Raw genomic sequence first — 25,000 nt, forward strand, 5'->3', positions numbered from 1 at the left:
CCCTATAGTGGACATGCACACATACCCTATAGTGGACATGCACACATTCCCTATAGTGGACATGCTCACACGCCCTAGTGCTTCCTGTGGGGTGGGAACCTGCCTGGGCATTTTGCTTGCTTCTCAGCACCTTTGCCTTCTCTGCCAATTCTCCTCCTCCAATTCCTACAAGGGCTGAGCTGCAGAAGCTGCTGGGGACTGAGAGGTCACGTGTCATGGTGGGACAGTTGGGTCTCTTGGTTGAGTAGATATGGCTGGCAAAGACGTACACTACTACATTTATTTTACAGATGAAGAGAGTGAGGTCCGTGGTATCAACAATGCCTTCCCTGAGGGTGGTTTCTCCACTCTCCCAGTGTCCATGTGTGTCTCTGTCTTTTTAGGTCAGAACTCTTAAGTCTGCTCAAAACCTACAACTGCTACCATGAGGGCAGGAGCTTCCAGCTGAGACACCGAGAGGTGAGACCTATAACCCTTTTCTCTGGAAGGGCCATCATCTGTCCTGACTTGTGTAGACTGCTGAGGTTTGCATCTTTGCTCCCAGGGTAGTTATGCAGCCTAACTCCTTCAGGGCTAGTTAGGCTCTTGTCAAATTTCCTGGCCAAGGAGCCAGGTAAGAGCACACAGAGTTGGGCTGTGGTGTTTCTGTGAGGTTTCCTAGCAAGGAAATCACTTGTACCTACTTGTAGCGCTGCACTTGTGGGTGTGGAGTCTTGGCGCCTGTCTAGCCCCTTCTTACTTCTGCCTATCTCGCTACTTGGTGGGAGGGTGATGGGAATTTGGTCCCTCCATGCTCCTCATGCACTTCACACACAACAGTGTGCCAGCTCCCACTGACTCCATGTGGAGAAGGAAGCACTCTTGACACGAAGCTCAATGAGTGTGCCACACTGGTTTTGTATTACATGGATGTTTCACCTGTCAATTAAGAAAAAGCCTATGGCCTATAGGAGAGGGTGGAATACAAGATGTGACATCCAGGAGGCAGAAAAAATTCAGGGATAGAGAGAGGGGCGGGAGATTCCCCCAGGAAGCTGTGACGAAACGACACGTGGTACCTGAGCACAGGTAACTAGACACATGGCAGAATGTAGATCAGGATAAATGGGTTCTATTATAAGTTATGATCTAGTCTGAGAAGAGCCTAGCTATATGGCCAAGGTATTTGTAAATATATTTTGAGTCTGAGTCTTATTTCTGGGAGCATGGGACTGGGAGGAAGAACCAGACCTCACTTCTACAGTTTTACTGGTCTGTTTTCCACCTAGCCACCCAGCCACCCAGCCACCCAGCCACCCAGCCACCCAGCCACCCAGCCAGGTGTCGTGGAGTGCCTTGCCTGTGCCCCTCACCGAGGCATCCTCACCTCAGAAGCAGTGTCTTGTGTAGATCGGTATCAAGCTCACATGACAAGGGGCATACGGGGAGTGGGTCCTAACTAAAGGGGACAGCCACCTTATCAGAAGCAACCCAAGGTTGCAATTCGAGAATGTGGTCCTGGTACAGAAGGAGTTTCCAGAAGAGGCTAGGCGTCTGGGACTTAATGCCAGATTTCTTAAACCCGTAAACACTCTGGGGAGTGCCTAGCAGGGTCCAGGATAGGATCTACTTGAAGGCAGATCAAGCCATCCCCGGGCTTCCACCATCCATAAGCTCATAAGGGTACTTTGGTTCTGGCTTTGTACTCTCAGTTGTGTCTAGTCCTGTACATTTTACAGTCCAATGAGAAGGCTCATAGTGTGTGGGGCTGTGTCTCACACATGGGCATGGGTCCTGCTAGGATGAGCTGTGGGTCCCGCGTGTCTGCCGCCCAGGCGGCTGGAGCTGCGGCTCAGGGGGCAGAAGTGTGGGAATTCGACTGAGTTCACTCCACAGGCCGCGGGCAGACGCCGGGCAGACGAAGGGCTATGGGAAGCCACAGAGCTCCACTCTGTGCGTGGGGAGATCCCAGTCTGAGGTCCCGCTGGGGAGGAGCTCTTGGGTTGGAGACCCCCAGGGAAGGAGGCGCACAGGATCGGCTGGTCTCAAGCCCTTGGGCTCCCAGAATAGTGTAAGGATTTATTTGGGGTATTTCCATGGTTGAGATTCCGTTGGCTGCTGGAGATGCTTCATTTCTCAGTGTCTGAAAAGGGCTGGTAGAAACTCACAGAGGCCTCTGGCAGGTCCTTGAACCTCTCTCGTATTGCTTATTCATCAACCCACAATCTTCTGTGGGACTAGACTAGATCCAGCCAAACAGCATCAGGCAGGCATCATGGCAGGCCATGGACCAGGACAGCAGGGTTTGGTTCCTCCTCTCCTGTAGAGTGGGAGAGGCTGCAGGTTCCTAGTCCAGGCAGGGCTGTACCAACTGTACCATCTCTAATAAACGCCCTGAGCTCTGCCTTTTCTTGTTGTGCCCTCCTGCCCTCTCAGCTTTGGGCTTTGGCACCAGTGCTAATGTGTCCAGAGCAGCTATGTCTTCAGGGCCCATCCCCCCCGCGCCCCCCCCCCCGACCCCCATCCCCCGGCCCACCTCCATCCCTCCCAGCTCTACACAGCCTCTTAGGGCTCTGACCTGGCTCTGCTCCCATAGCCCTACCTTCCATCTTAGGTTCTACTGGCTCTTTGCCTACCTGAGTGGTGAACTTCTGGGTGCTGGGACTGGGCCCCGCTTAGTGCTGAATATGCCGGGCCAGGCTCTGTACACAGCTCGCAGGTATAGAGCTGGGCCATTCAGATTGAGAAAAGAACCCTGAGGTATGGGCTCAGTGTGATGGGCAGCAAGGGAGGAGGCAAGCAAATGTGGTTAGAGAGGCTTTGGTCTGTGACCTGTGCTGGTAAGTGGGGGATCTGTGCCCACCTCAGACTCCTAGCACAGGCACGGGGTGTAATGGGTGGGTCTTTGCTGGGTTTCCCTTCCTTACCCTTGGGTGTTTCTGGGACTGATGTTTCTAAGGCTGGGGTGGTTCTCTGCTATGGTCTTTATGTCACCATCCTCACTGTCACAAAGGAACTGGCTGGGAATGGAAATCTTACATGTGTGCATGCCCATTCACACACACACACACACACACACACACACACACACACACACGCATGCTGCGTGAGTACACTGAACAAAAACTTTCCTCTTCTCACCGATATTTTAGCAAACTTTTCAGGGCATTCTGATCGAAGCTCACATTTGAGAACAATTAACAGACTCCTCTAATCCTAGCATTCCAAAGCTGATGCAGGAGGATTGCCAGGAGTTCATAGCCAGTTTGTGTCGACTAATAAATTTCAAGTCAGCCTGAGCTACATAGAAGAACCCTGATCTTGGTGCTTGGGAGTCCTTTCTCTGGGCTTAGCTGTGTGGGGTGAAGCTGGGGAGCCCTGAGGGTGCCGTGAGTTTTTGTGACTGTCCAGATGGAAAAGAAGTGAACTTTGTGGCTGGCGAAACTCATGCCTGTAAGCTTGTCCCAGAAGAGAGCTAACCACAGTAGGGGTCTTGTATTTCTAACTCTAAACCCCAGGGGCAAACTGACTTGATATCCATGAAACCAGGACATACCTTTCAGGGACCTTCTGCAGTATTAGCAGACTCAGCGAGCAGGCAGTCTGAGACGGCGTGTACTTTTATCAGGGTAACAGCCAAAGTAGAGTCAAGCCTGCGAGTCCAGAATCTGAGTTCTGGCAGACAGGAATGAGCCCCTGTCTAGTTAATCAGTGCAAAAGTCTCAGACCTGCAGGTGGCCATCCAGGACCCTATGTCCCAGGTACTTACTATAGGACAACCCCAGAGTGCCCTGTCCTTGGATGTCACAAGGACAGGCAGATGGAGGAAGTCACAGTTCCCAGGGAAAATCTGGTATACCAACCACTTTGCCTCTCCTCTAACTATTACCATGGGCCTTTTCCTGCCAAGAAATTGAGGCTCTCAGAAGTTAAGTCTCTAGTTGTATTATGTGAGCAACTTTTCCTGGGTAGATAGAGCACATGCACGTGCTACTAACCCTAAAACAGGAACCCACTACAGGCCAAAGTCCAGCTTAGTGATCCTGGGGGATTCTAACAGGAGTGTTGCTGAGGGGTGACTTAGAGGAGCAGAAATGACGCAGAAGTAGCTGTGTCACTAAGAAGCCCACCCCAGCATGGGTAATGACTCGTGAAAGCTGCACCCTGAGGGACTCTATACAATGTATAGGTAAGAAAACTCACCTTTCCACAGCTTCTCTCCCAGCAGCTGCCTACAATACACACACACACACACACACACACACACCACTCCCTGGGGAGGATGCTGGTAAGTCTTGAGTTTCTGAGACATGCACAGTTTGTTTGCTTCTGGAGTCTCTTGAGCCTCCCCTTCTCCTTCCTGGAGGGGATGGCTCGTTTCACAGGACTTTGGAGTAAATGAAGCTGGCTGCCGTAGCTCCAAAGACGTGTTAAGAGTGTTGAGGAGAGCCAAGCCGTTTCTGGCATTATGATTTAGAACTCGTTGGAGGCATGAATTGGGTATCACTGACTAGATCTCAGACATGGGGCAGTTTATTACTCTTAATCCTAGGTTATAAGGTGCTTTCAAGTGCTGAGGTGCTCACCACTTGGGTGTGCCCTGGAAGAAACATTGCTTGCTGGTAGCAACTACAGCCTGACTGTACAGTTTGGGGACAAACACCCTCACCGCCATGTGAGAAGCCTGTAGAGAAATGAGGTACATCTGTGGGTGGGACCACACTGTGGGACAGCTGTTTCCCAATGACCTTTCTCCTAATTACTAAGAGCTAGGGGGAGCACTATCGCTCTCTGGAGGATGGTGTGCCAGCCCCCTCTACTGTAAAACTTGCCTTTGGGATAATTTTGCTTCTGTCACAATGGAAAGCGTAGAATAATCAGTACCTTTTTGAAGTTGACTGTCTTCAGCTTAGTGATATATAATGCCGATATATAAATCTATTAGGGCGATCAGAGACTTACTATTCCCACGCAGGCTGTCTGATCAGGATTTCCCAACCAGCCTGATACTAACCGTTCAGTAGTTCATAGTCTCCCCCTGGTGGCCATGCCCCATACTGCATCCAGTTTTATTCTCTTCTAGATTTCCAGAGTTTAAGATACTCTGTATTCTCATACACTCTGATCCTTCCTTAGAAGGGTGGGACTGCCCCTTCTCCTAGGCCTGGAAGATCACTTAACCCTGAAGTAACCTCAGACCCTTCCATCCTGAGCTCTACACAGCTGTCCCCACAAAGTGTAGTTAGTATAACTAGGCTGCCCTGTGCTCAGCAGCTTGGACACTGCCTTCCCCAGATCTTTAGTGGGCTCCACTGGGTGGGCCCAGGTGTGGAAGGGTGCTACGGGGCAGAGAAGCTTCTCAAGTTACCAGTTAGCATCTTCCACACGGGAGAATATTTGAGCAAGTTCCCTGACTGTCTTACAGCAGCATGACTGCTGAGTCAGTAGAACATTCACTAATGCCGTGCCACTTGTCGGGCGCCTCCCTCTGACCCTGTTTTACACTGCTATACAGAAGGGGACATAAAGAGGCTGGGTGTAGCAGCCCATCTAGTCCCCAACAGGTATGCCCTCTGCAGTTGGTCAGTCTTCCTATCACACATGAGGACATTTTGCCCAAAGGCTGCCTTCTAGAAGGTCAGTTTGAGGCTACTGAGGAGACACCGTAAGCTGTGACAGATGCAAACTGCACCTCTATCTATGTCCACCTATCCAGCTTTCCAACTCCCATCAAGGGCAAAGGATTGTGTTGGTGTCCTGCATTTTGCAAATAAGAGAAGTGAACAAATCGCTCGTCTGAACCGTTTTGGTGTGTGGTTTGCATTCTGAGTCTGGGGATATACATGTAAAAGAGGACATCAAATGGTTACAGTCTCTCTTTCTCTAGACCTTTCCACCCTGAGTGTGGCCAGCTGGCTCCAACCTATACAAGGGAGCAGGTGCTGGGCCTAGAGTCCTGATTCTTTTCCGACCCCCAAGACCACACCTACTCCTCCTATAGGAAACCCTCCTATCACCGACTCCCCGTCTTCACCCTCTTGCTTGGTAGATGCCTCCAGGAGCTGACATTCTCTAGGCTGTAGAGACTCAGGACATCCAGACTTAGCCAGAATAAGGTGGTTGGACAACTGCCTGCTGTGCCCCTGTGGAACAGGGCCTAGGTGCAGCTGGGGGGCACAGGCAAGGACAAGCTGAGATGAGGCCACTAGACCGAGGTGTGTGGCAGCCTACAGGCTGCATGCTACATTCTGTTTTGGGCCTGAGTTTGGGAATTCACTGGTACTGCGATGAGATTTGGGGACTGGAGCCAAGACAGCAGGTTCCCTGGGTACCTAGGTGACAGTCTCTATGAAACACAGTAGTACATCTGCTGAGACCTCATGTCTTTTGTTGGGCCTCCGGAAATATATGTCTGAAGATAGAGCATAGAGGCCAGGCCCTTACTTGGAAGCCTTTAGGACAGTGGTTTTTCAACCTGAGTCACGGCCCCTTTTGGGGTTGCATGACCCTTTCACGGAGTCACCCAAGACTATTGGGAAATACAAAGATTGATATTATGACTCGTAACAGTAACAAAATTACAGTTATGAAGTAGAAACAAAAATAATTTTATAGTTGGGGATCACACAACATGAGGAACTGTATTAAAGGGTCACAACATTAGGATGGTTGAAAGCCATTGCATTAGGGAGCTGAGACACACACACCCCCACCTTGGCCCTTTGCCTTTGGTTTCTCATGAGACTGTGATGGCCACCCAGAGTACAGCCCACATCTCCTCATTAGAGAAATCTGGGAGGTGGTCGTTCCAGCTACGCTCACTTTACCCATGATAAAACCAAGGAATAGAGACACTAACTCTTCTCAAGGTCATGGGCCAGCCAGTCACAAACAGATGGTACCAGTCAAGTTGCACTGTGAGAGCTAGACTGTCATCACTCTTTGGAGGATGGGTCTTACTAGGAATTGCTCAGTCCCTGCAGATCTGCCAGAAAGTGTCCACCACAAGAGAAAGAAGCCGGGGAGGCCACAGGACCCACCATGTTCTTTATGAGTTTTTTCTGGGGAGGGGTTAGAGTTCATGGATCACTGGGAGATGCAAATAGAGAGTCCCTAGGATGCTACTGGGGTGAGAGCTGAAGACAGACGCTGAGGCCTGGCAGGGCTTTCTAGAAGTCCAGCTTTTCAGGTTGGAGGTCTGGTGCCTGTGCCCTGGTTTTCTTCCCAGAGAGTGCTCAGGTACCCTGGCTTCACAGAGCCTCCCTGTGTCCTTGCCCATCTGTCTGTGCACACCCCAGTGATCTGAAGAACCAATCTTGTTGGGTAGATCGCTTCCATCTGTCTGCTGTTCCTGGGACTTCCCAAAGAGCCAGTCTAGAGGGTTGTCAGTGCCAGGAGTGGGCAGTGTGGGCTGTAGGCTGCTGAAGCAAGGAGCGCTGACTCCTAGAGACTCAGCCTGGAGCTTCTTCTCTCTAGTCCAGGCTGGCCGGCAGGGTCTGTTGGGACGGCTCCGGACTGTGACCTTGTCCAGCACTGAGGTGGGCTGCGCCAGCTGACAAATACACCTGACATAGTCATCCAGGCTGGGAGAGGCTGGGGGCTCCTGCCCAGGTGCCCCATGTGATAGTTCTTCTGATGTTTCCCGAATCGTTGGCAAATGGGGCACGGGCAGCAGAAGCCGGGACCTCATGGCTGCTAATAAAGCAAAAGCAACCTGTTAGCCAAGAGAAAACCAGTGGCAAGGGCCCACCATGCCACCCTGACATCCTCCAATTTCTTCTCCCTCATTGTAGAAGCTACATGGGGCTTGGGTACCCAGGAAGCAATAAGAAACCTGCAAATCTGAGACCAAGGCTCACCCCCCCACCCCACCTCCACTCATTCTTCTTGCTAACACCAATATATGCAGCTAACTAAGACTTCATCATTGATGTAATTTAGGAATACCCAGATAATTGGGGCCAGAGAGATGGCTCAGTGGGTAAGAGTACTTCTTCTTGCAGAGAACCTGAGGTCAGTCCTTAGCACACACATGGTGGCTCAAACCATCTATAAATCAAGTTCCAGGTGATCTGACTGGTATGTGTATGGTATGCATACATTAGGCAAAATATCCATGCATATAAAGTGAAATAAATTAGTTAAACATTTAAAAATGAGGAACAGATAAAGAACCAGAGGGTATTAATGTAGGGTCAGAGAACATCCAGATTTTAAACTCATCTCTGCCACTTAATGACCTGGAGACCCTCCACAATGTTCCCTCTCCAAACCTCTAATTACCCATCTGAAAAACAGGGTTATAACAAACTGGCAGGGATATTATGGGAAATTCCCGGAATCACAGCTCTCTTGTAAACAAAAAGGCCTTGGATAAACACCTTATGATCATAGTGGCCAGTGGCACCCACTACCCTGCTCTCTATCCAGTAACCAGGCAGTGAACGCTCAGGATGAGAAATGCTCTCAGAGATAAGCTAGCCCCCATGTTTTAAAAGCATCAAACCAAAGGACAGTTGCTCTTCTTACCTGTAAGTCAGCAGTCAGAGTGTCAGGGAGTCTAGATGGGTAAGGGTTGTCTAATCCAAAGGAAGCACCAGAGGCGGGCAGTCACAGCCGAGTCTCTAGCTCTTGGTCGCTGGGAAGAGGACAATCAGGACGATGTGCTGTGGTTTCTTCCCTGTGCTGTCTGGCAAACCCAACACCCGTTGCTGCTTTTAAACGGTTCTTCCAGTCATCAATCACTGTCAGGAAAAGCTCAAAATAGCAACTCTTCAGAAGGTTCTCAGAGGAAAGCACAGAGGGTGGGGCTTGGCCCAGCTGCCAGCCTGGAATTCGTGTATGTGCCTGCAGGAGGTTAGGAAATGTTTACACTGTAGGGTGAGGTATGGGGCAGCCACCACGCCTGATTTAGATAGCTTTACTATAGATAGAGACCAAAGCCAGCTTAGGGGGTCCAGGGAGAGCCTGGGAACACCATAGGACCCTCTCAGGTTTCCACCCCTGTCTGGTGTAGCACGCTATTCTCTACTTCAGATTACTTCACAGCACCTGTGATCCTGTGACACACCGGCCTTCTATTAATTTTTGCTGAGTTCCAGACCTGCACTCATGACCGTGATAACACATGAGCCTTGCAGGGTAAGGGACATCCTCTTACACAGGTGCCAGGGCAGCCCGGGGGTCTGTCTGGCTTCTCTCCTAACATCTCAGATGGGATGCTTTCAAGGAGAAAAGTGCTTGCCCATTGTTGGCTGGACATGTGCCAGTGGCGGCTAATGGCACAGCAAACACTGTGGACAAATCACCACACGTGAAGCCTGTTTCCCAGTGGGAAGGGTGATCAAGTCATCAGTAGGCAGGTGCAATGACTCAGCACTCACGATGGCTGCAAGGGAGAGCGCAGGACTGTAGAGCATCGTCATAGGCTGCTGCTATAGGTGGGACTGTCAGAAATATCTTCTCTTCGGGTGACATTGATGCAGAGATCTAAAACCACTGGGGCAGTACACGCAAAGGCCCTGTGACAGTGATGTGCTGGACACACGCAGGAAACAACAGGAGCCTGTGTGCATGGTCCAGGTTGGGTGGGCCAGAAGATAACAAAACAAGGGCAGGGCACTGCAGGTTTCAGTAAGGAGCTGCCGTGCGTGGGCTAATGATGGCGGCTGTGAGGAACCAGGGGACTCCAGGGTTGATACCAGCACAGCAGCAGCTGAAGGCAGGGTGGGCATCCCTGGGAAGGAACTAGCAGTTCATTTCTCAGGCCTCAGAGCCTCTGCTCACCTGCTCTCAGAAGCGGGAGGAAGAGGAGTTACAGAGGGAACAGTATGTTCAGATCTGATACATGAAGGCTGGACAGATGCTAGCCTCCTACAGCGTGGACCGCTGCTGATCCTGTCTGCATTCCAAGTGTGGCATTAGTGCCATGGGTAAAGGCATGGGACACTGGAGATACTGAACAATAAGTCAAGGTGACTATTCTCAACTTACACCTGAATGATTCCACAGGACTCCAGCCTTTCCCCTGACTGTTAAGGCAAACACGGTAAGGCCATATCAGGAAGCTGGGTGTGGTTTTGATAGCCTTGGACTTTTCTCTCTGTGGTCAGTGAGGTGTTTGAAACTAGACAGGACTGTTACCCAACGGTGAGATCCACACTGTGAGTGGGCCTGAGGCCATATTCCCGTGAAGAAGTTCTCAGGACATCCCTGTTCTCATGGGGACTTTCCAGGACAATGAAGAGAGAGTAGACTTCATGGGGTGGGGGCAGGGTGCTGCATGATTTCACTTAAGTGCAGTGTGGAATCCAAATAAATCAAATTCATAGAGGCAGAAAGAAGAATGGTAGCTATCAAGAATGGTGGGCAAGAAAGAGAAGTGGGATCATTGCCACACGGCTGAAAGCTCACAGTTCTTCAAGCTGAATGGATCTTAGCGATCCACTGGGCAGCACGGTGCCCACTGCAACCCCCTGCACTGTGCGATTAAGTCATCTTGAGTATGTGAATCTTCAGATCTTCACCACTGTGCCTTAGAACCTCTCCGTACCAGAGGGGAGAACTAACCGCAGACTTTGCTTAGGCCTCCTGTGGATTAAGAAGCCTGACTGAACTCTTAATTAGGACCCACGTCATCAGCATCATCCTTTGTGAGCACAAGCATCTTCAGCATGCACGTTAGTCAACATGAATCGTAGTTAGCAGGCCCATCCATGTCACCATCCAAGATGGAAACCTTGTTGCAAATAGACATGGAAAGAGGTTAGTTATGGTTAACATGGTAACTGGAAGCAGAACATCACTGAATAAATACCCAAAGGGAAGAGAGGATAAGAGAAGAAAGGTAGGGGAAGAATAGGGATGTGTGGGGGAACTCTTACATTAAATGGTCTTAGCCCAAAACATATATGTAACTAAATAAAATATGGGATGAGAGTCGTGGGAGAGTGAGGTTGGAGTCTCTGCAGAGGTGCCAGAGGCTTCAGGTAGGTCTCTACAGTTGTTCACAGGGTAATCACAAGGGTACAGAGAGCCTAGAGGGCCCCATAGAGACAGAGGCTGGAAATTGTCAGAAACAAAGAACCAAGGACAGAAGGGATTTGAGCCAGAGTCAGGTCAGGCGCCTGTGGGATGGACTACTGTGAATTAAGGTTGAGTAGCAGTTGTTTCATTTGTAGACCTAAGGAAGTCAGAGTAGGTTGAGGGCTCAGTAGTAAAACAACATGAAATACTCGTGATAGACCATGGAAATGTCCCAGAAGTGTTAGGTAAACCAGCACCCACCATCAGGGGAAACAAGGCAGCATAACCGGGGGTGAACTGAACCAGTTGGTACTGCCACTGTCTGGATGTGTGGAGAGGAAAAGGCAGGACACACAGATGATAGAATATCCAGTAGAACCTGGTGGCTGTGGGATTCTCTATCCCAGTGTAGTTAGAGTCAAGGAGCATAGCCCAGCACAAGGGGCCAGGCGTACTTCCCCAGGCATGCTTCCTCCCGGCAGTGTGGACGTGCCTGCCAGACACTTGTGGTGTCCTGGGGGACACCTGACTCAGCAGCTCCGTGCTGGCCACAGCTCTGCCCTTGGCTGGGCCTGGACTAAGCAGCGGAAGGAACACCTCCTGCAAGTCCCTGCCCTCATGCACTGAAGCATGTACACACTGCTCTCTCTTCCCTGGGAGAATGAGTGTATTTGGGGGGCTAAGCATCATGTTCCTGAGTAGATCAAAGAAAGGAAGGACAGAAACCTTTCGGGAAGCTGCTGTTTTTGAAGAGACTGACCTGTGTTGGTCCCACAGGAAGAAGGGACTCTGATCATCGAAGGACTCCTCAACATTGCCTGGGGACTCAGACGACCCATCCGGCTCCAGATGCAGGATGATCGGGAGCGAGTGCACCTGCCGTCTGCCACATGGGTGCCTGAGCAGCTCAGCTACCTCCAGTGAGTGCCTGGCAGGTAGAACAGAGCCAGGAACCTCCGTGATGTCTGTTAGCATGAGCACCTCATGATACACCACATTGTATGTGGTGTAGCCTCAGCCTTGGGGAAGATGCCTCACTGCTGCGTGGGGCTTCGGCATGGAGCACAAATCAAACCTCTCTCATGATCAGTGACTACCTCAGTCCTTTCTAGCCTTACCCACCCCAACACACAATCTCACTCAGGTGCCCTCCCTGTGATGATATGACCTTTGTCCCTCAAGGAGAATAGTTTCATGCTCACAACACCTGCTTTATGGTTCTGGGGACTGAACCCTAAGTGCTATATCAATGAGCTATGTCCTCAGCCCATTGGGATCTCCTTGAAAGGGAATATTAGGGAATCACTCAAATTTATGTTCCTGCTGCTACTGTTTTACACCAGTGACAGATTCTGTTGGCATAAATTTACCAGAATTTAGGATCTGATTTATTTTACCATCAGGACAAAGGCAATTAGTCTGAGTTTTGCTTCTTCATGTAATGATTCTTCAGAGGCAAACAGTCAGAGTTTCGTCCTTGCCAAATATACAGTTAAGATGGGCATGGTGGCATGGGTATGCCTGAGATTACAACACTCTGTAAACTGAAGTGGGGAGGGATTCTGAGTTTGAACCTGGGCTAGGCTTACTTACTGAGACACTATTTTAAAAACATAATATATGAAGGAACTGGGGAGATGGATCACTAGTTATTAGCACTTGCTGCTCTGACCTTAGTTCAGTTTCCAGCACACATTTAGTGGTTCAGAGCTGCCTATAACTCCATTTCCAGGGGATCCAGCACCCTCTTCTGGCCTCCATGGGCTCCTGCAACATGAGGTGCACATAAACTTACATAGTCAAGTACACATGCACACTAGATAGATGATAGATAGATAGATAGATAGATAGATAGATAGATAGATAGATAGATAATACATGCAGATGAAATGGGTTCTCTGGGAACATGTAGCTTGTTGAGAAATTAGCTCTTACCCCAGGTGTCTCTGGTCACTGGTACACAATTTTGAGCAACATGACTTAGAATATAAAGACTCCTTGGAAAGGTTGCAAGTATGACTCATGCTCCTCACCCTGACCCCCGTCAAGGTAGAAGCAGTCCTACCAGCCACCCCTCCCCAGCCCATGTTTCCAGACTGATCCTTTCCTATTCCCAAGTCCCTCTACTGAATGCTACCTCCTCTCATTACTCCTGTGTCTTCTCTATCCTGATACTGTCTTCTCTGGCTTGAGGTGAGGATCAGTCCTGGCAAGAGGGCTAGAGATCTGATCCCCAAGGTTAACCTTGCCTGACTCCTTAGACCCACAACACCCTCAAGCTCTTTTGGCACACAGCTGTCCAGGTACTAACCTGGCTGAGCCTGCACTCATGAACACTTGACCTTGCACATGGTCTGTGATGGATCTCAGAATGGTTACTCCTTCTAAGAGACAGCTCCCGCTCCTTCCAACAGATGGTGTGGAGAGCTTTCTACTATACTGATAAAGTTGACCACACTCAGCCTCTGGGCTCCTCACTTGGGCCCTGCCTGTGAAAGCAGAGTGACTTTTTTCTCTGTCACTGCCACTTGAGTACTGTGCTTCTCTGTTTCCAGAAAGGAAACTTCACCCCAGAACAGCAAGGTCCCTACTGAGCAGCCGAGCACTCAACCTGCAAACAAGGCAGAGGTTTCCAGAGATAGTTCAGGTAAGCAAAGCCCAGAAGACCCCAGCCTGTTTGGGGTGATGTACACAGTCTCCAAAGAACAGCCATAGGGGACTGCAGAAACAGCTGCTTCTGTCTCATAACAGAGCCTTGCTAAGCACTTGCACAGAAGGAAACAGGTTCCACACATTCTTCTTCATTCCTTTACAGAAAAGAAAGCAGAGGCTATTAGAAGTGTCGCTTAGGTTCTTGGCCTGAATCTTCTGAAGTGGGCTGTGATATAAAAAGAAAGTGGGCTTAACAGGGGCCACTGTTCCCTTTTACCTCAAGCCTCTAGAATCTCATCCTCATTCTTCTCCAAGATCAAACGTCGTTCACCGTCACTGTGTTCTTTGTACCCTTTCCTTAGCACCTAGTGAAGGACCTGTCCCTGAGTGAGTTCTCAGAGGACAGAGATGGAGTGACCACATAACTCAGTGGGGACCATGAGAGGCACTGTGGCACCAGCACAACCGCTGCCCAGCATCCAAGCCAGCGTCAGCATTACTAGAGTGTACCATGACTGTGGAGCTCCAGGGAGCCACAGCATCCAACAGACAGTGCCGCTGCTCGAGCCATGACCACCTTCCCTCCTCCACCTTCTCATTTCTTTCTTTCTTTCTTCAGGACCCCTGGAGGAGGGAGAGGAGGAGGTCCCACAGCTCATGCGGACAAAGAGTGATGCCAGCTGTGTAATCCAGAGGAGGTCCAAATCCCGGGCACCGAGCGAAGCCCAGAAGATACGAAGGCACCGGTTCTCCATCAATGGACACTTTTATAACCACAAGGTGAAGTCCCCTTCTGCCTTTTCCTAGGCCCTGAAGCTGAGAGAACAGGAATTATTCCCCAGCACAGAAGAGCAGGCCCCTAACATTCAGCATTCTCCCACTCCTCCATTGGCCTTTAAGATAGCTGCAGAAAGCTCAAGAGAGTGACAGGCTCTTCCCCAACGCCATAATGGCATAACATTCCCATCCACAGGTGGAGCTTCCCCACACACAGCCACTCCCCACCCATTCTCTAAGTTGTATGGATTTGGAGCAAGAAAGCCATAAGCAGACTTAATGCCAAGTGTATCTCTAGTTGACCCTTTCTTGTGGGGCTGCCTTTCATGATCATGGGAACACCACGTACACAGCTCTCACTGGGTAATTATGCTGCCTGGCTGAGGTGTGCCCAGAGGCATGAGTGTTTTTTTCCCAGAGAACCTGGGGATCTCTGAGTTCCCAGCACTTCTCCTTTTGTACAAATGTGCATTGTACTGACCTTAGAGAACGATGCCTTCCCCTAATTACATCACTCCATTACCAAGTGAGCTATAAAAGGCTAAATTGGTTGTTACTATAAATGGAGTGAGTGGCTGTCTGGGTGTGGCCCTGCCTGGAGCTGGAGTGTACTGTGACAGGCAACATCCTGCCATGCTAGGGAATGGAGAGAGAACCTTCCAGCGGGAGCAGTTACCTTTCTAAAAGGGTGAGTCATAGGAAGGAAGCATGGGCTGCAGAGAGTCTTTAACCAAAACACAAAGGCCATTTTTCGCCTCCTTTTACCTCTATACACAATGTTCTTAGAAGTTGGGGTACAGATTCCTTAAGCCACAAACAATGAAAATTACTAATTCTCAGCACTGACGTTTTGGATGGGGGTACTTGTTCTCGGTTTTATTTCAGAGGACGGTGCACTAGTACTTCACGCTATCATTTCTCTAAACTGTTATGACTAACAGCGTGGGTTTTATCCCAAGACCCATCCAATTGTTGTAGGCATCCCCACTGCTTTGTCCTGGCTACTCGGATCCAGATGTGATCCACTGGGATAACAAAGAAATCCAGTGACCTTTGTCTCTACTTGGTTGGTATCATGTCCAAGGCAGGCTTTGTGCAGAACAAACACAGCCTTGTTGACAAGAATTCCTCTCCTTGAAGTAGCTGAATGAACCTTCCATGCCTCTTTGGCACTAAAACAGTTGTTCTCAACCTATGGGTCATGATCCCTTCACGGGGAGGTCAAATGACCCTTTCATAGAAGCTCACTGAGACCATTGGAAAACACATATACTTACATTACAATTCATAACAGTAGCAAAATTGGTGTTGTGAAGTAACAACAAAGTAATTTCATGGTTGGGGCTCATCACAGCACGAGGAGCTGTGTTAAAGGGTCTCAGCATTAGGAAGGTTGAGAACCTCTGCCCTAAAGGCTCAAGGCTCATTTCCTGTACACCCTGTAGCCTGGAGTGCTTGTGGGTCTCAGCTAGAGTTAGCGGGGCCCATTGCAGCAGCGTCAGGCTTTCTGGGTGGCACCAGTTTTAAGTGGGTAGCACATGAAGTTCCAAGCATTGCAGAATCCTCCGCAAGAGTACATGAAAGATGCTTCACACATTCAGTGTCTGGTTATAGTGCTTATAGCAGGCTTCCTGAGACTCACACAATGTCCTGGTTAATTTTTCTACCCAGAATCTTTCTCACTGACAGCCTAGTTGTGTCCTAATGAGCTCATCCCAGTTGAAAACAAGGTGGAAACATATGTAGCACCCAAGTCACAGTGCATCTCGGCTCAGAAGCACAGTCCCCTGGAGAGTTCTGATAGCTCTTCCAGATGATTATGTGACTAACTGGGAGCTATACACACCATTGCTGCCCTGCATGGAGAGTAGCATTGTATTCCATACAATGGTGGTGGGTGGGAAGATCCAGATTTAAAGTTTAAGACATGATTTGATGAATGTATATATTTTTTTGCACTGTCTTAAAGTCAAAGATGATGAGTTACACCATCATAAATTAAGGGCTATCTGTGATGTGTTACAGGAAAAAGCAAGATACTTGCAAAAAAAAATGTAACATGCCTCCAATGCAAAAAACTATAAATACACCAGGCATGGTGACAAAGTCCAGTGATCCTGTTTTAAGGCAGCCCGAGCTGTACAAGTGTTTCAAGGCCACATAGTGAGACCTTATCTAAAAATAAAAAAGAGAGACAGGGATGGTCTTCATGGTGGTGGAGTATTTGTAGGTACTTAGCATGTACAAGGCCCTGGGTTCAATTTTCAGGACCACAAAAGAGTAAAAATTATATGCTTGAAAAGGTGATACTAAATTGTAATCCTGGCCTTCAGGAAGCCAGGCAAGAAGGTCTTGAGTTTCAAACCAGCCTAGCCTGCGTGGTTAGAACTTGTCTTAAAAAGTATGCACGGATGTTTAAATAAACAGTTGTAAAGAGACCCATGTCGCTGGAGCATCAGATGTTTGTTGGGGGTCATGGCATCATGTGTGCCTAAAGAGTGAGAGGAGACGCCACAGGAAGCCTTACACGTTTTCTAAAAGGGGGTTCTAACATTGGCAGACAGTCCTGGAAGTCTTCTCCAAAGGTTGTTTCTGAACAATCAGGTCTCTTTGGGAGTGAGAGATGTAGGAAGACCAAGGTGGGGCTGTATGAAACTGGGCCAGACCACATTTTGTTATTTGGGGGTATTTTAAAAGGTAGTACCATAGGGTATGGAGAATATGCTAGATAGTGAGAGGGAGGGGCCTGTTGGCAAATGCCACAGTGTGACTGGAGGCCTCTGCTTGGACAGCACTTGGGGAAGTGAGTAGGTCTGAAAGCTTTGAGCCTAAGTCCACAGACATTTGTTGATGCTGATGCTGTCGGTAGGAAGAGTGATGGAGAGCCCTGTGTCCTACCCCAGTGAATTACTTCCAGGATCCTGGTTTCCAAGATCCAGAGAGCTTCTACTGATGAATGTGTACAGTGTTAAGCATCTTCTTCAGAGTGTTCTGAGGATACATACTGGAATAGCCCCTTGAGTGTCCGCAGGTCTGGGAACAAAGATCATGGTCGGGGCTTGCACGAATGGGAAGGGACAGGTGTTCTAAGAAGTAGTCTCCCGCTGTCTGGGTCTGCTTTAACCTTAGCTATGTCTCCTCTGGGCCTGCCCTGAACTATCCATCTGCTCTACACAGACCTCGGTGTTCACTCCTGCCTACGGGTCTGTGACCAACGTCCGGGTTAACAGCACTATGACCACCCAGCAGGTGCTCACCCTGCTGCTAAACAAGTTCCGGGTAAGTGTGACCACAGGGAGCAGCCTTGCCACAAGGCTGGTGCTTGGATAGAGTGGTAGAAGGACTGGGGGTTTCTGGGATTGGCTGACTTGGCTCCTCTAGGCAAGGGTGTGGGGTTGATCTCGTCCTTTTTGCTAAAAATGCTATGGTCTGATTTCTTGTGGCTGTCTGTGCAGGTAGAAGATGGCCCCAATGAGTTTGCACTCTACATCGTCCATGAATCTGGGGGTAAGTGCTAGCTTCCGGTGTTCATGTGGCAAGCGTGCCACCTGTTCTTCCCCACACCTTCCTCTCCACCATTAAACTTGGTTCCGTTCTGAGAACCCCTCTACAACAGGGTAGGAAGAACCCTCTCCAGGCTCTCCCTTTTAGTGAACCATTGTGTAGCTCAGTTAGGAGAGTAAGACTTGTGTGTCAGTGCCTGCAACCTGAATCTGCTCTTGTGGACACTCTGGGTCCTTCCCTGTGGCAGCTTCTTATTGCTAAGCATCTCTTGTGTCCCAAATCTGTAGTCCCCTCTGTCTGCTCTTGCCCCTATTTTTTTCTGTGCCAAGTCTTTATTAAATGATACCCAGGACAGGACAATTATTTTTCCTCTACTTTCCCTCCCTGGATGGGCCTACAAAGTACATGAACCAAATGCAGGTCTATAAGAGGAAAACAAGCTGGTTTACTAATGGGCCATCACACATAACCATGGAAGTTCCCAGAGATGAATCACACAAAGGAATGGCCAGAATTCTTTTGCTATAGCAAGGAAGTCAGCTTTTAGAGAGTTGAAAAGATGAGGGTGACTGGGGGATGGAGGGGACTTTGAGGCAGGATGGTGACCAAGTATCAGTGGCTAATAGATGAGGAGGGTTTTTAGCAGCATTCACTGTGTGGATTCCTCTGTTGCTGCCTCTAGGCTAACAGTCTAGAGTTGGGGCTGGTGTTAACTTCTGTCCTGACAGTTTCTAACTTCTGACAGTAGATGAGAGGCCTCAACAGATTGATGTCTTCCTGCTGAGCAAGAGAGGAAGGCATCTGCTTCTCACTAGCCTCAATCCTGAGTCCAGGGAGCTGGCCTAGGGTGGCCAGTTCTGCTGCCTTTAGTGGAATCATGTATCTCCCAAGATGCAGATCCACAGAGGTCTGAGAAAGACTCTCTAAGTATGTCTGTTTTATCATGCCCCTGTCCTGAATAAATAAATACATACATATATACATACATACATACATACATACATACATACATACATACAGGGGTAGGTGGGCAGTCCTAACATCCCATGAATTTTGTAAAATTCTATTTCAGAGCAGACAAAGTTAAAAGATTGTGAGTACCCGCTGATAGCCAGAATCCTGCATGGGCCCTGTGAGAAGATTGCCAAGATCTTCTTGATGGAAGCTGACTTGAGCGAGGAAGTGCCCCATGACGTGAGTGGGGCCGGGCTGAAAGCCTGCTCCACAGGGAGGGACGGGGAGGCAAGATTTGAAGGGAATCTAGGCCACAGTCTTCTCAGGCAGTGTATCCTAGATCCCCACAGGTGATCTGTCAGCTTAGGGGACAGAGGAACTGGGGTGCTAGGAAAGCCCACCCTTGCCCTTTTCCTCATAAGTAAAACCTTCCCTTCAGTGGAACATGCTTTTATTATCATGTTAAAGACTCCCAGAGGGTCCCTTAACTAGGGCCAACTCAAGGGCAGCAGGTGTTAAGTCTTGAAGATAAGACTGCACATATGTCCTAAACAAAAGGGCCCGTAGAGTATGAGTCTCCAAGAAGACCTTGTAGCTGTCTCCCTCAGCTTTCCAGGGTTGGGACAGCTTCATTTCATTGTTGAGCACAATGGTATTCCAACTCCCCACCCATACCCAATGTGACAATGACACAGACTTGAATGCTTTTCCCAATATTCAGCCCAGTGGTGGCATTTCCTCCAATGGACGATCGTTGCCTTTGAGATACTAGCAGTCCCCACTCTCCCAACACACAGGGCAGAGCAATGCCAGAAGCACGGTTGGGAAGAGAGGCAGCTCCTGTGTCCTGTGGGTCCAGGACTTTGGCTTTGACCACTAGAGAAAAGACATCTCATGCTCTTTGTCTAAAGCACATATTATTGTTGTTGGATTTTCTAGGTTGCCCAGTACATAAAGTTTGAAATGCCGGTGCTGGACAGTTTTGTTGAAAAATTAAAAGAAGAGGAAGAAAGAGAAATAATCAAACTGACCATGAAGTAAGCATTACCCCTTGGCCAGACACAGTTCTGGCCATTAGAGGATGTCTGCAGGGCATGCCTCTGTCCAAGCAGGCAGGCTTCTCCCATCCGTAGAAACCAAGTGCAGTGGGGAGACCTGCTGACCTTGGTCCCCAGTAGTGCCCTCCTACCCCACTACTCAGTACTGATAGCAAGCTGAGGTATTAGCATTCTGAATTAGACCATACCCCCATAAGGCTGGACCTCTTCTCCAGTAAGGGACTTGGAGCATAAGACAAAGGGAAGGAGGAGCCTGATGAGCCCTGGGTTGGCTTTCTAGTTCTGCTAATGACCAAGCTCTAGAAAAGCAGTCACAGAGAATCTGCTGAACAGAACCTCAGCCTAGTCCAAGGCTTTCCTACAGGCAGGAAGGCTGAGCCCAGTGGGAAGCAGTGATTAACATTCAAGCTCTGGCTGCTATTTGAGGGGGCAAGGGTCACCAGCATCAGGACAGGCTATGTGACTTTAATGATTTTTTCTGAGTCTCAGTAATCTGTTTGTGCTTCAGAGATGTGTGGCATGGGGCAATATGTGTGAAGAACATTCAGGAGGGCAGGGCAGGGAAAGTCAAGCTGCTCTCTCTGCCCTGAGAGCTGGGAGTCAGAACTGGTTTGGATTCTGGCATCACACTAATCCCTAGTAAGCCATACCCACCCGCAGGCTTCTTTCTCTGCAACTGAGCCTCGGATTCAGTAGAGACTCTGGAGTGTCCTGCCCATCAGTGATGTCACTATAGGGTTTTAAAGATAATAGAGATCTGGGAATCACCTGGCCAGTAGATTCAGGTTCAGAAGAACAATCTGAAATCCAGGCTAAGGATGCAGCTCAGGTTATTTGCATGGCTCTGGATCAGACATTGTCTTCTTGTAACCTCATCTACATTCCTGATCTGCATCCCAGCGCACCCCTGTCCCTACTAGAGAGTCTGGAATAGAGTTGCCAGCACTTCTCTTTGAAGTTCTGCACAGTCCACTGCCCTGTTGAGCCTCCTTGGTGAAGGACAGAGGTGATAACTGCTGATTAGCCAGCTAGGAGCCGTGGTCTCCCTGCTCCCCTCTCTTTCTCTACTTTCACCTCCCTGGCCCTCCAGCCTTAGTGAAACCCCTTGGCTTTGTCACTCTCCAGGTTCCAAGCCTTGCGTCTGACAATGCTGCAGCGTCTGGAACAGCTGGTGGAGGCCAAGTAACTAGCCAGAGCTTGCCTTTTGTGATGCCTGTGGTTGCATGGACCCAGCTCTAACTGATCACTGACCGATGGCTGCTTCCCAAGGAATCCAGTACCTATGCATATTCCACCTGTCTATTCCGTAGACATATCATCCTGTGTCTCTAGTCTTGGTACCATGGTGAGCATGCACAGGCATACCCAGGAACTTCCTAGCTAGGATCTATGTGCAAAGCTGACCTAGGTGGTAATAAAGAGCCTCAGAACGGTGGTACCAGCCATGTTATATGGTTGAATAGTATGGCCACCCTTGTTCCTGTGTATTTCCAGTTTGAGAGAGCAGTATAGCACCCAGCCCCTAGAGAATGGACTTCATCTGCTTGCCCAGTGCTTGTCTCTGAGGCTCTGCATGGCCACAAGTCCCTGCCCTAATCATCCATGAACCATGAACTCCCTGTCTTTCTTTGCTTCTTATTGCCACTCAGGAACTGTACTGGAGCAGGAGCTGCCAAGAGCAGTGAGACATGGCCTGCTACTAACTACTGCTTCACCATGATGTCCTGGCCTCTGAGCCTCCTTTCCTAGCCAACATTCCAGACCTAGAGGTTAGATCAGGACTAGGACTACCATGATCTCATCAGCTCTTGGTATAAATTGCCCTTAACTTGTGAGTGTGATCCAAAGAAATCCTTGAAAGGAGTCATCTTCAAGAAATATGTCCTTTGAATTATGATTTAGAAGTTGATTTGTGTGGCATTGGAACAACTGGCAGTGGCTCCAGAAGGCTCAGTCCCCTTCATTCCATCTTGTGGATGTTTATATGTCTCTTGCTTTCCTTGGAACTAAGCTTCTTTCTCTCTAATGGATAGGGATAGCTCTCAATCCATCCTTTCAAAGCCCAACAAAAATGGAAAATGTCTGTTTGGGGACAAAAGGCTTCTAATCCTCTAGATACGGATACAGAACAATTTGTTTGCTGACTGATTGAAATCTCTGGAAGGAACAAGAAAACTATGCAATAGCTTGCATCAGTTGTGGGAATGATTGTCTAACAGGTCTGTGGACAGTGGATTTAAAGAGAAGTATGATGAAGGCCTTCGAAGACAGAGTTCCATCTTCAGTGCAGTGCATGTAGAAGCCACTCATGGAGTCCTGAAGAGCAGAGCGTGGGAACAGCTGTGCAGTGGGAAGCCATGAGGAAGAGTAGATGTCACCTCTAGATTTTCCAGACCCAGCTGTTTCACAGAGATGCTTAGCTGCCAAGGGAGGTCTCTTGCCTCCTCGCCTCTTTGGCACTGTGCTTTCTTCAGTGCTTAATAAAGGCCTGTTGTGTTGAACAGAAGCTGTAGGACCAACCTTTCTTGTACTTCTTCTTGTGTTTATTATTGCCTTGATCCATTTTTCTAATCTCTGAAGCTGTTGTACTTCACTATAAAGAGCTGCAGTCATTAGAGGACCCATCCACCTGTTGGAACCTGTCAACATTGACAGAACTCCTTCACTTCATGCATGGGCTGAGGATTGGTGTGAGGCCTGAGGCGAGGCTGCCCTACCTTAGAACACAAGAAAGGACTCACTGGTGGTGACCCATGGCTGAGCAATAGAGTCATCCTGAATTGCAGAGTTTTAGCATCAGAAGTGCATAGGAATCTTCCAGCCAAAGACTCAAGAGTTGAAAACCAAACTGGATTTTTAGCCTCAAGTCATCTGCATGTCCGTTGTTCAGAAGTAATTAACTGACTTGATTGTTTTATGCCAGGCCTGTACTGGATCCTGGAGGAACAAAGTTAGAGAGCCTTGGTAATTCCCCTTCTGGAGAAGCAGACATGGGGACAGTTAAGCACCTGATGTTGAGCAGACAGCTAAGAATAAATGGTACTGTAAGCCAAGAGACACCTTCCATCCTTGACACAGGAACTCAGTGCTGGGGGAACCACTGACACAGGAAACCCTGGAAGTAGCAGCCAGCTTGGTAGTACTTCACAGCTGTCCAAATATTAGTTAAGGCTTTTTAAAATATGTTTTACTTTTGAAATATTATCAAAACTAATTTCTGAATAACATAGTTATGAAAAACTCTAGCAAGTTGCACAGAGCAGTGTCCTCTGCCACGTTCCTATGAAGTGTTCACAAATGTTAGACTGACCCACCATGTCTGCTCTTTGAGGGCAACTGGAGAATCAGCCTTTTCAGAACACAACAACCCTGGAACTTGAGTCTGTGGAGGCTGTGGCCTCACAATGCACCAGGGCTATCATCTGCGGTGGAGGTCACAGCCTTTCTGGTGTGTTCTTTGACTCTCAGATGATAAAGGTATCTACAGATAAACTGAAGATCCTGGTCAGAAAGCAGTGTCTTTCAAAATAGATCTGTCCTCAGAGCCTAGAATAATAAACAGCACAGGTCAAAATCAGTGTGATCACAAGGTTGCAAAAGTCCCAAGCTCCGGATAAACAGGATTATTTGTCCAGAACAAATGACCACAACAGATTAAAAACAAGAGTAAGGGAAAAGACTTGTTTTTCTGAAGCAATAACCTTTAGACTTTCTCTATGACAAAACAAAGCCATTCTCCCAGGATCCAGCTGGCTCCTTGATCCCAGGAAAAGGAGAGAGGGCTTGTGTAGTCTACTCAGGTGATTTGGTAGGAACTGGAATTATGGCAACTGTGCTGTGTGAACACAGCTGCAGAGGGGCAGGCCATGGAATGTCCTTATCGGGGTACTCTGACTACTAGGTCCTCGGGCCCTCTGACCCTCATCAGTGGCAAGCAGGAAGTCTGGTAGGTCACAGCCAAGTAGTAGCACGTATAAAAACAAGCAGATGCATGTACTATATTTAGGCCCCAAGAACTGCACATGGCTAATAGCCAGCTGTTGACATGCTGGGAGCCTCACAGAACCTGAGGTGGGGCTCTTCCCTCCAACAGGATTGTAACAAAGGTTTTCTGCTAGTCCAAGAGCATGGGAATTCCCAGGGTTTCCTTTTTCATACAACCCAAGGGAAACAAGACAATGCCTCAGGCCTATCTAAACCTCTCATTGTCCAAGGTTCTGTGCTGAAGGCCCCACATTGAGAGAAACAGAATACGTTTGTTCCTATACTCAGGCCATTCAAGTGACCTGTCCTGCTGTCCCTGGACTGTGGGTCAGTTCTGCCAATGATAGCAGCACTTCTCATTGATACAGTGCTTATTCGTGTGCATATATGTACACCTACATGTGTACATATACATGTACATGTGTACATACAGTCTAAGGAACAAAACCACAGAAAAGAAAAATTACTTTGCTAATCTGCTTCTCAGCTGTTGTTGTTGTTGTTTTTGTTGTTGTTGTTCTAGATTTCTTGTTCTAGAATGAGTTCTTTAAATATTCAACCCACTCTGGGTAAGTGGCCCCTGTGGTGCAGATTTCCAGAGAAGCTACAGCCACCGAGTTAAGACTCCCCAGAAAGAAAATCTGTCTGGTGCCCAGGCTGTGGCCTCTCCTCTTACCCTTTGTCTAAGGACTACATGTGACTATTCTTCATAATTTAATTTACTTAAAAATGATGTGGCTCCAAAGCTTGACTCTGTTAAAGTGCGTACGTGTGGATGTTTCCCGACATCTGGCCCTCGTGCGTGAGAACCAGCTGCCAAAGGCAGAAGGTGATATAAAACTAAAGGGAGGCACAGGTAGACCCCAGAGTGCGGAGTGTAACTTACGGACTTACAGGTTTCTATGGCTTGAGAAGCACCAAGGCAGAAGGATCCTCATATCTTGAGTAGGAGTAAGAAGTTTATACAGTAGTCCAGAGAAGTGTGCGCTGCAGTTAGCTAGTATATACCACGTCTTTCTCCAAAGCTGTCGACATGTCCAGTATCAGGTAAGAAAAACATTGTGTGT

The 25,000-nt window shown here is 48.6% G+C and overlaps 2 protein-coding genes across 3 annotated transcripts in view; one reads left to right on the top strand and one right to left on the bottom strand.

Moving 5' to 3' along the window:
- The window catches only part of Rassf4 (Ras association domain family member 4), a 45,016-nt gene that overhangs the window by 18,695 nt on the left and 1,321 nt on the right, over positions 1 to 25,000 (top strand). Inside the window, exons 3-11 of the mRNA XM_028753510.1 lie at positions 384 to 459; positions 11,782 to 11,924; positions 13,560 to 13,651; positions 14,276 to 14,436; positions 17,611 to 17,712; positions 17,889 to 17,940; positions 19,010 to 19,131; positions 19,831 to 19,928; positions 21,075 to 25,000. The exon at positions 21,075 to 25,000 is cut by the window's right edge and continues 1,321 nt beyond it. Coding sequence (XP_028609343.1) covers positions 384 to 459; positions 11,782 to 11,924; positions 13,560 to 13,651; positions 14,276 to 14,436; positions 17,611 to 17,712; positions 17,889 to 17,940; positions 19,010 to 19,131; positions 19,831 to 19,928; positions 21,075 to 21,135 — 907 coding nt within the window. The 3' untranslated portion in view covers positions 21,136 to 25,000. The remainder of the gene's footprint in view (positions 1 to 383; positions 460 to 11,781; positions 11,925 to 13,559; positions 13,652 to 14,275; positions 14,437 to 17,610; positions 17,713 to 17,888; positions 17,941 to 19,009; positions 19,132 to 19,830; positions 19,929 to 21,074) is intronic.
- On the bottom strand, positions 6,567 to 8,722 carry Depp1 (DEPP1 autophagy regulator). 2 transcript variants are annotated; one of them, XM_028753512.1, is made up of 2 exons: positions 8,509 to 8,722; positions 6,567 to 7,671 (listed from the first exon to the last, which is right to left on the bottom strand). In XM_028753512.1, exon 2 carries the CDS (start codon positions 7,667 to 7,669, stop codon positions 7,052 to 7,054), a length of 618 nt encoding a protein of 205 aa, XP_028609345.1. In that variant the 5' UTR covers positions 7,670 to 7,671; positions 8,509 to 8,722; the 3' UTR covers positions 6,567 to 7,051. The 2 variants fall into 2 exon arrangements, with proteins under 2 accessions (XP_028609345.1, XP_028609344.1); XM_028753511.1 differs by having other exon boundaries at positions 6,567 to 7,674; positions 8,509 to 8,719.

The sequence above is a fragment of the Grammomys surdaster genome, unplaced genomic scaffold (genome assembly GCF_004785775.1).
Source record: "Grammomys surdaster isolate TR1022 unplaced genomic scaffold, NIH_TR_1.0 125950, whole genome shotgun sequence".
Taxonomy (NCBI): Eukaryota; Metazoa; Chordata; class Mammalia; order Rodentia; family Muridae; genus Grammomys; species Grammomys surdaster.

Excerpts from the sequence above, each read along its gene's own strand:
- Depp1 (XM_028753512.1), bottom strand. The coding sequence starts at position 7,669 with ATGAGGTCCCGGCTTCTGCTGCCCGTGCCCCATTTGCCAACGATTCGG.